Source organism: Nothobranchius furzeri, chromosome 5 (genome assembly GCF_043380555.1).
Source record: "Nothobranchius furzeri strain GRZ-AD chromosome 5, NfurGRZ-RIMD1, whole genome shotgun sequence".
NCBI classification, from domain to species: Eukaryota; Metazoa; Chordata; class Actinopteri; order Cyprinodontiformes; family Nothobranchiidae; genus Nothobranchius; species Nothobranchius furzeri.
In genome coordinates, this window is record NC_091745.1 from 5,924,232 (window position 1) to 5,933,224 (window position 8,993).

General features: G+C 45.7%; 1 protein-coding gene across 1 annotated transcript; it reads right to left on the bottom strand.

Moving 5' to 3' along the window:
- Positions 1-1,608: 1,608 nt before the first annotated feature.
- Positions 1,609-6,688, bottom strand: lfng (LFNG O-fucosylpeptide 3-beta-N-acetylglucosaminyltransferase). Its single transcript, XM_015948632.3, has 8 exons — positions 6,152-6,688; positions 3,109-3,157; positions 2,817-2,919; positions 2,580-2,733; positions 2,419-2,504; positions 2,142-2,307; positions 1,971-2,056; positions 1,609-1,882 (listed from the first exon to the last, which is right to left on the bottom strand). Exons 1-8 carry the CDS (start codon positions 6,554-6,556, stop codon positions 1,816-1,818), a joined length of 1,116 nt encoding a protein of 371 aa, XP_015804118.3. The 5' UTR covers positions 6,557-6,688; the 3' UTR covers positions 1,609-1,815.
- Positions 6,689-8,993: the final 2,305 nt, after the last annotated feature.

Consider the following 8,993-nt stretch of genomic DNA (forward strand, 5'->3'; position numbering starts at 1 on the left):
GCTGACAACTTTTTGGTCAGAAACCATGTTTCTTCAAACTGAGGCTGTTCAGGATGCCCTCTACAACAGGTGAGCTAGTGCTTATTTATCATTTTTCTACTAAATGCCCAAAATGTCTCTAATAACTTTGATTATCCACCAACTGATGCAGTTGGGCTAAAACCTTGTGTATCTCTGGTTTTCTAAACGTTCATGCTACAGGTTAATGGATGAATATGACAAAAGAGCAAAATCCTTGTGATTTAGGACTGCGCGACGTTTGTTAATTTAGAAATATTTTCTCTTTCTTGAAATGAGAAAAAAAAAGTTTGAGCAAAAATAAGGTTTCTGTCAAACTGCTCTCCTTTTTCTTTTGGGATTCAAATCTGGACGCAACAAATAAAAACACAACAAAGAGTGTAAGTTTTCATAGTGGTTATGCACTTTTATTCAACGTTTAAGATCCCACCATGGGCTCCATGTGATTACCAGGATCAGCTCAGAATCCCTGAGAAGTCAGAATTGGGAATGAACTGTTCAAACCCTCCAGATACTGGAGAATACACACCGTCACACAGCACAGCTCAAACGTAAAGGGCACATCCTGGTCAGATCATGAAATACGTGCAAAAACCACAATGAGATTATTACATACTAATCATTTACAGTCACTACATGTTTGAACTAAAGGTGCAGTACACAATACTGCTGTAAAGATGCAGCGTTTAACCCAATATGGGCTAAAGAGTCACAGAGGGGACAAAAACCTCAATGTGGAAACACAGATGCTGCTCTCACCTCTCAGGAAACAACAGAAACCAGCTGAATTCATGTGGCTGTAAAATACAGACTCTGGATCAGATGACGCAAATCCAGAGCCTCTGAAAGGAAACACTTTAAATAAAAGCTGGTAACTCTCCACCGTTGTGCCTTTAGAGGTGACAAACCAACATCAGCTCATTTGAAACACAGCTGTGCAATTTTCAAACAACTAAAATAAAAAAGATTTTCAAAGCTGATTGACTCCCCAAAGCAAAATCTCTTCCCTCCATTGCTTTTCCCTGATTGTAACCAATGCAAGGAATGTTATTAAATACACAGAAACGAAGAGAAAATGAGATTTTAAGGGGGTTCTTTTTGCTGATTTTGGACACAGATCTGAAGTATGCCGTGAGAGGACATAAACTAGGTCAGTTACTCATTAAATATTTAAAAAAGTGAAAGTGCTTTGTCCTGATATACCTCAGATCGGGTCCTTAAACCAAGCATTTGGAAATCTGCCACTTGCCATCTCAGGCTGTGGGAAATATAACACTGTTCACTCAAAATTACAATAATATCTTCATATTACAGCATTAATCCGGAGTCATTTGAGTTAGCAGAACTAGAAACAAATGCCTGGGAAAGAGAAGTTCCTTAATGAAAGCCTCAAAGCCAGAGTTAGTCCAGGGCGGCTTTCGTTTAAAAGCAAACACAAGAAGCTTGCCAAAGGCTCGGAAATTTGACAATACATTCTATGAGAATTGCTGAAACATTTTAAGCAACATTTACAATACAAAGCACAACTGATTGCCTGCAAAGCCTAACAGTGAAAGCTACTTCCTTCCGGGAGCTGGAACCCTCGGCCTGAGCATTACGGGACAAAGTCCTGGCTCCAGAGAGGAAGGGAACGTCCAAAAGGAGGGGCCGCACAGCAGCCTAGTAAAACCATTAAAGACCACGCATGGCTGCAGCGAGAACACGGCAGCCGCGCAGTCCGACACCAAACACGGGTCCCCGCGGGCCTGACAGATACCGAGGCACGGCGGGGACGAGGATGAGAAAGGAGCGGTCGCCCTAGAAGGCAACCAGCGGGGGACACCAGGGGGTGTCTGGGTACAGGAGACAGTGCACAGACCTGAACCTGCAGGATGGAGACAAAAGGGCAAGATTAGTGGAGAGATTTGTGTTTAAATCTGTAGTTTTATAAGAGGATGAAGTGTGGTTCTCACCTTGACGGATCCTCCTCTACAGAAAAAGCCCCTTTCAAGTTGATGATATTGCTTTTGTTCTCAAACATCCCATAACTGAGAGTAATCTGGGTGTAAAGGAGAAAGAGCATGACAGATGCCTTCTTCAGTTCATGAGGGACACTTAAGGGTGGACGAAAAGATGGGCTGTACCTGTTTGTGAACCTCAGATCTCGACACCTGCTGCAGGTTTTCCAGGTGGGAGTGAAACAGGTTGCTGCGGGTCAGAGGGACCCCCAGGACCGACTCGATGATGTAACCGATGGTGCAGTCGTCAGGCAGTCGGATCTTCTCTGCTGTGTTCATGAAGTGACCGCCACTGACAAGACAAGAAAAAAAAAAAAATTTACGCAAATTATACAAGACCTGATTCTTGAAACAATGTGTTCTCACAACTTTTAATGACTGTTCTGCTGAATTCAACCCTCACCTGGCCCACGGGCTCATCTTCAGCGCCAGACCTCGGCTCACGCAGAAACCCGCTCCTCCAGTTGCAAACCAGAAGTTTACTGGTTTCTGTTCAATAAAAAAAAAACAACCAATGGTTAAACTCTGTAGTATCCGACACCAACATACTGTACTGTAACGTACCATCTTATTGCCCCCCAGCCTCTCGGTGGCCTCTATAGGCCGGTCCAGACTGGGTTTACCAATGTACATGTCCTGGGTGTGTGGGAACTGGGACAGATGCTTCACCAGAGTCCGGACATTCACGTAGTTATCGTCGTCTACGTGACAAAACCACCTACGGAGGAGAAAAGGAGGAGACAGTTAGATATACAGATATTTGAATTAGGCATCAATCTGCTTCCTAAATGTGACGCTCACTTTTTCCCAGATTCGATGAACTTATCGTACTCCACCGCCATCTTGCAGGACAAAGCTTGTCGACTATGAGCTGCAGAGCAGTTGGTGTTGATTGCATGACTCCCTGCAAAAAAAAAAAAAGAAAAAAAAAGAAAAATATTTTTATGAGCCAGCATCAACAAATAGCCTTTAAGCCCAAAGGAAATATTTCCGATGTTTAATAAGTGATTTGTTTTTTGTTTCTGCCGACTTTTAAAATCCAACAAAGAACATTTCTGCTCCCAGAATGAAAATCACCAATAATATAGTTTACCAATTTTCTGTTTTAGCTCCTCATCCTCCCCGTCTGTAAAGATGTACGTCTGCAAAATAAAAAAGAGAATCACAGACTTGTAAAAAAAACTTTGGCCAATCGTGTGAATCTGTCACACGATCAAACGTACGTCCTACTCCTCGCGTCCAGCTGCTGTGATTAGCATCAATCAACGTGTCTTTTATGCGGTGGAAAACACGCCGAGTTAAACAGCCCCCTGCTCTGATAAAGGCCTTTTGTCCCACGTTTTACTCTCTCCATGGCAACCGTGCAGCCGCCCCGAAGCATCCCAGACAACCCACAAAAGCAGAGGCAGACTGTCCGCCTCCCACACACACTCCATTCATGTACATCACGTCCTCTGACGGAGGCCTGCAGGGCCTGCTGCAGAGTCTCCGTGCGCTTGCTCTGCTGAAGGGTGGTTGTAAAAAAGTTACAGTCAACATGCCGTATGATACACACCCTCTCCTAACCCTCTTTGTCCCAACAGCTGTGTGACTGATACACTCATAACTTCAGAGGAGTCAAACCACCAGACCTTTCAATGTAGCAATTAGTCATAAAAGAGGTGAACAACAAAGGCCACCTTGCATGAGCGCTCACACCGAGCAGGTGACGATGAAAAGGCTGGAGGACTTTGTAACCGCCAGCGGTCTGTTTACTCTTCACCTCAGCACCTGTCGAACACCACGCCCCCTTATCGAGTCCACGTGTCTGGGCACGTCGGGCCGTGGTGCCTCCCGTCAGTTAAACCCCTCGTTCCTGCGTTGACGTCTAACTCTGCAGAATTAAAAGGAAACTTTGGGATTCTCGCGGTTTCGAAGGCGAGCTCGCTTCGGCAGTTTGTGAAGCTAAATGTCCAGCAGATGTTCGTCGAAGCTGTGGGCTTGTATTTGTTTAAGGGAGGGTTTGACTGGTGAAGGGACCACAGGCTGGCGCCGTTTGCTCTAAGGCTTGCTGAATGGACGGCCTAATCACAGAGGCAGCTGCCAGAGCTGCCAGGGTACTGACGGAAAAGGGAGACGAGACGAGGAGGGGGGAGGCGGGAATCTCACTCCTGATTAGTAAATCAAAAACCGTGTGTGGCCGTTCAACCCCCCACCCACCCACCCAATTTCTAGCCCCAATCAGAGGCTCTTGAATGGAACAATGCTGTGAGTTTTCATGCTGGATAAAGCCTCCACTGGGCACATTCTGAGCATGTTTGCAGGCATTTGCATACAGCTGCAGGAGTTAAGGAAGACAAAGCTCCCTGGGAAGGTTTTTTTTTCTTTCATTGTTTCATAACTGAAATTTAAAGGTTTGGTTACCTTTAACTTAAAATCAAACCAAAACAACAATTGGAAAGGGCAAAAACAATGTTTGTGAGATATAGATAAGAGGCAAAAGGGTGTAAAGGTTGGGGGGGGGGGGGGGCAATGGAGTCCAGACCACAGGAAAGACTGGTACGGCCCTGTCTGAGCTGGACGTGGTGCCTGGCTGGCTGTCTCCAGCTCCACAGGAAGGAAGGGCACCAGGCTCCCGTCTTTCCATCCACCGCCTCCACCCTTCTACCTTCTGTAGGAGACGGATTTTCAGTGGAGGCATAAGAACTTTGACTCTGAGCCAAAACTGACCACTTGTGTCTAATTATTCACACTGAAGATGATTCATTAACTCAACGGCAGCTCCAAGTGTTTCGCCTAAAGCCTACAGGCTCTCATTGTTGGAGCGCCGGCTAATTATCGCCATCCTAAAGCAGGGCACGCCACCGTGAAGATGGCAGTGCAGCTGTCCTGGAGAATGATTCGATGTCTCCACAAGCAGACAGAGGGAGAGGAGCAGGAGATTTGCAGATTTCATAAAGTCCAAAAGAAAATTTAAACTTTCTCTCTATGGAAGTCTGCAATTTACAAAGTGTACAAAAGATGTTTTTATTTTTGTTCCGAAAGCCAAAAGATTAAAATGATTAGAAATCACAAACAGCCACAGATTGTAATCAATGTGCATAAAAATCACAAACAATAGGCTTCTATCTGTTTCTGTTCTGTTTTCACGAGACCAGCCTTTTTCTACCCTTCTATAAAAGTGACCCAAACCTCACAAATGTTCGTCAGCTGAGCGTGAGAATCAAACCAGACCTCAGAGGATGACCATATGCACATGATGGGAACTCCAAGCATCATATGGCTGGCATTAGGGTCGTCCTTTGTTCCCTCTCGCCTGACCACCTGGCACCCTTCCTGCTGGAACTCCCTCCTGCATTGTGGTGCTCAGCCTGTCCTTTATGTCTCTGCAGCCACCCGCCAGCTGTCTGCCTCTCTGGCCTGCTGTTAGCACTTGGTTAACCAACATCATCCAGGACAGTAGCTGGAAGCCAATTAGCACAAACAGCTCACAAATGATGAGGTGTTGAGAGCATGGTTGGATCATTAGTGAGAGCAGAGCAAACAGTTCAGACTCATTATCATTGTAATTGTTGACGCCAAATGTGTTCCGACAAGAGAAATGCCTCAAACCTGAGGAGAAAATGAGGTTATATTTTAACAGACTTAAGCTAAAGCAGTTTAAGGTGCAGGATCAAATCACTTTAACCACTTTTGGTCCCAGTTCCCCCCTCAGTGAAGCCTCCCCATCCCTCCAGCAGCCTGACTCAGACCCAGCTCCCACGTTCCCATGAACAGTGGGGGAGAGCACGAGCTGCAAAGCCTTTCTTCCCCTTCAGAAAGAGGCTTTGTTAGTCCTGGAAGGGGAACGGGGCTGCAGTCGGTGCTGTGAAGCATCCATTGCACCGGGGGCTTTCACAGAGACAGCACCCCCACCTCTCTAAAGGAGACATAATAGGGGAGAGAGGAGGGGGGTGAAAGGAGGAGAAAAGGGAGTCCTGGAACCGCTGGCTCCATTCTCAGGGACATCACTCAGAAGAGAATAAAAAGTGAGAGCAGGGGGGATCCAGGGCTGCCCCAGCGGTGACAAGATGAACAATGGTTTTGTGTAGACCTTCATCACCTGCTTTCCTTCTCTGGAGGATACAAATACACACATTTATTAAAACAGCTTCTACCTGCTGTGTGTTTCTGGAGATCCACGTTTCCAGGAGCAGGTTGAGTCTGGACTGGTGGAACTTCTTGGTGGTCTTCACAGCAATGAAGATGTCATCCGCACTGATGTTCTCAGCTGGAGATGGGTCGTCGGTGGCGGTGGGGGAGCGTGTAGGCTTCTCCACCTCCCTCCGTCCACGCGTCAGCTTGGTGAAGTAGGCTGAGAATCCTCTCCTCTCCTGATCGCTCCCGAGCTGCGCGCTTTCCTCCTGCGCCACCTCATGTTGGAGCGCAGCGCGCGCGGCGGTGTCCTCTCCGTCCGTCACCTGGACCCGGTGATGCTGCACCACGACCAGCAGCAGCAGCAGCAGGCAGAGACATACCGTGCAGGCTACAGGGATAACTGTCTTTTTTCCATTATTTTTCATGATTAAACTAAAAATTGAAGACTAGAAACTAAAAGGCTGCGTGAGGAGCGACTGACACAACGTCCATATGGTGAGGAGGCTCCCTAAAAACAACAGCAAACGTAAATCCCATCAGAGCGCATGGCACCTAAATAGTTGAGATCGCAGCATGTGGGGTTATATGTGTTTTTCATAGCCACGCCCCATGGGAGGGCTGCAGAACCGACGCGAAGCCTCACATAGAACAGTGGGCGTGGCTTCACAACTGGCTGTTGGGGTTTTATACCAATTTGATCCAAGAAACGAACACAACTTGCTTTGAATCATTTGGATTTTTTTTTCATTTAAAGCACGTCAGCAGAATTTTTGCAACTTGCTCAGATTTTTATGATCTAAATTTTAAATCTTTTGCCTTTAGTTTCTCTACAGGCTAAACTCAACCCTCCCATGTGTGAAGCTGGGGCTCAGCAGACACACGGGCTCAATTGTTGTCCCCTGCCCTTGTGTGGCTGTTCCTGAACACTTGTTATTCAAATTGTGGCTCTTGCCAGTGAGTGCCCTCTGGTTCTGGGAGGCTGACCAAATGACATAAGCTCCATTTAGACTCAACATGCAGCTGGGTGAGCATCAACGACCCCAGACTCCCAGCAACCACCACCCCGGACCAAACACTCTGATCAATCACAGATCTTAAAGGATGCCTTCAGCTTGGTGAAATGATCCTCTCTATTGTGATTATCATGTGATCAAAAGCACGTGTTGTTACAGAGTGATCAGAAAAGGCTCTGGTTGGTTTTCACTACAAGTGTCCATTGCAGGTGCTCTTTTCTGGGTTATGAGACATGTTGAAAACAAATGTCCTCCTCCGCTGACAAGGCCTCTTGTCCACTTTTTAAAAGTCAGCTAAAAATCCATCTAAAAGCAAGTTTAAGGAAGCAGAAAAGCGGTTGTCCCTGTGGCCATTCCCCTTTCAGTAGTGAAGAGAAAGGACACAAAGATCTGCACACCAGGACTCATGTGCAAAGCATTTGTCTCAACTCACGAACTGTTTCGGACCCCTTTGTTTCAGTTTTGCTGACCCTTTTTGGCACACTTGCTTTCCCCATTTGCAGCCACTTCACAACCTTTTCTTTGCCCTCCTCCTGAGTGATATTAATCATGAATACTGCTGGGATTACATCTCTCTACAGAAACCCACTTCCTCAACCAAGTGACCACAAAACCACAACCAGGCACCAAAACCATCCCTCTGATTGTATTAACATATCGGAGGATCTGAAGCAGAGTGGTAAAAATAAAAAGCTTCAATGTCAAGTTCTTGTTTTTGCACAAATCTATGCAAACGAGTCACAATGCAAAGTGACTAAAAACACATTTTCAACACTACTTTCCTCTTTTTCTCCTTAACCTGAAAATACTCATAAACATCAAACATGTTGGAGAAAAACACCAGAAAACCACATCTTTCGTTTTCATTCCATACTGTTTCCATTTTCCCCACATTTGAGAGTGTTTAACATTCCTCAGGATGGATCCCTGAATGTCTCTGCTTTGGGAGGGGTTTTCCACTGCCTCGTTTTGTCGCAGTCTCCAATCTTCTGGACTGGAGACTTGAAAAATATGTTATAAAAAAAATTCCTTTTATGTTTACAGTGCATCAGATAAATTTTAGCTCAGATCTTTTGAAGTGGCTTTAGCTCTTAGATCAATCCCAGTTTAAGTTACCGGAGGAGGGTTTTAATAGAACAAAGCAGCCAATAGCTGCAGGGGACCAGTCCCAAAGGCTTTCTGCCACCTTACAACAACTCTAACGTCTCTAATTTGTCAAACTAGACACAAAATGAAAAGTTTTTGAAAATGTAAAGGATTGCAAGTAGCACTTGCATAAACTGCTATGATTTCATTTTAAAGATTGGTATTATTAGCTCATCTGATTTGAACCAATCTATATTTCTCTAAACCGAGGTAATTTAAAGGTCATCTTCAATCCTATTTTAATACGTTTGCAGTGGTCCCTGGTAAAAAGGAAGGCCTTGTAAGTCATTCTTGGTGGAAAACAGCTTTGGTGTGTCTGTTCGAGGAAGGAGAAGTCAGACGGGAGGGTTTGGAATCTTATTTTCTGATATTTGGACATTTTGCTTCTGATTGGCTAACAACAGCACAACTCTACCACTGACTCCATTTAAGCCGGGCGTACACTGTGCGACTTTTTCACTTTTTTGAGCTGATTTTCCACTCGTGCGAGAATCCACGACATCGGGGCGAGTTTTGCGCCAAGCGGTCATGTAGCGTACAGGGGGTTACGAGAGGCGATTAACACCACGTGACCAGCTGCCGATCAGCAGTCGTGAGGTCACACGGACTTCTGGCATGTTTAAAATTTCGCTCGTCCCTCGTGAGCGTATCGCACTGTTGAAGCGGCGCTGCGAGCAGCTGTGACCCAAAAAGTATCAGAACC

Bases quoted from the DNA above. Each gene is read 5' to 3' on its own strand.
- lfng (XM_015948632.3), bottom strand. From the start codon at position 6,556: ATGAAAAATAATGGAAAAAAGACAGTTATCCCTGTAGCCTGCACGGTA. The intron at 2,505-2,579 runs GTACGTTACAGT...TTTATTGAACAG, and splicing joins GGCTGGGGGGCAATAAGATG to AAACCAGTAAACTTCTGGTT. The intron at 2,308-2,418 runs GTGAGGGTTGAA...TTGTCTTGTCAG, and splicing joins AAGATGAGCCCGTGGGCCAG to TGGCGGTCACTTCATGAACA.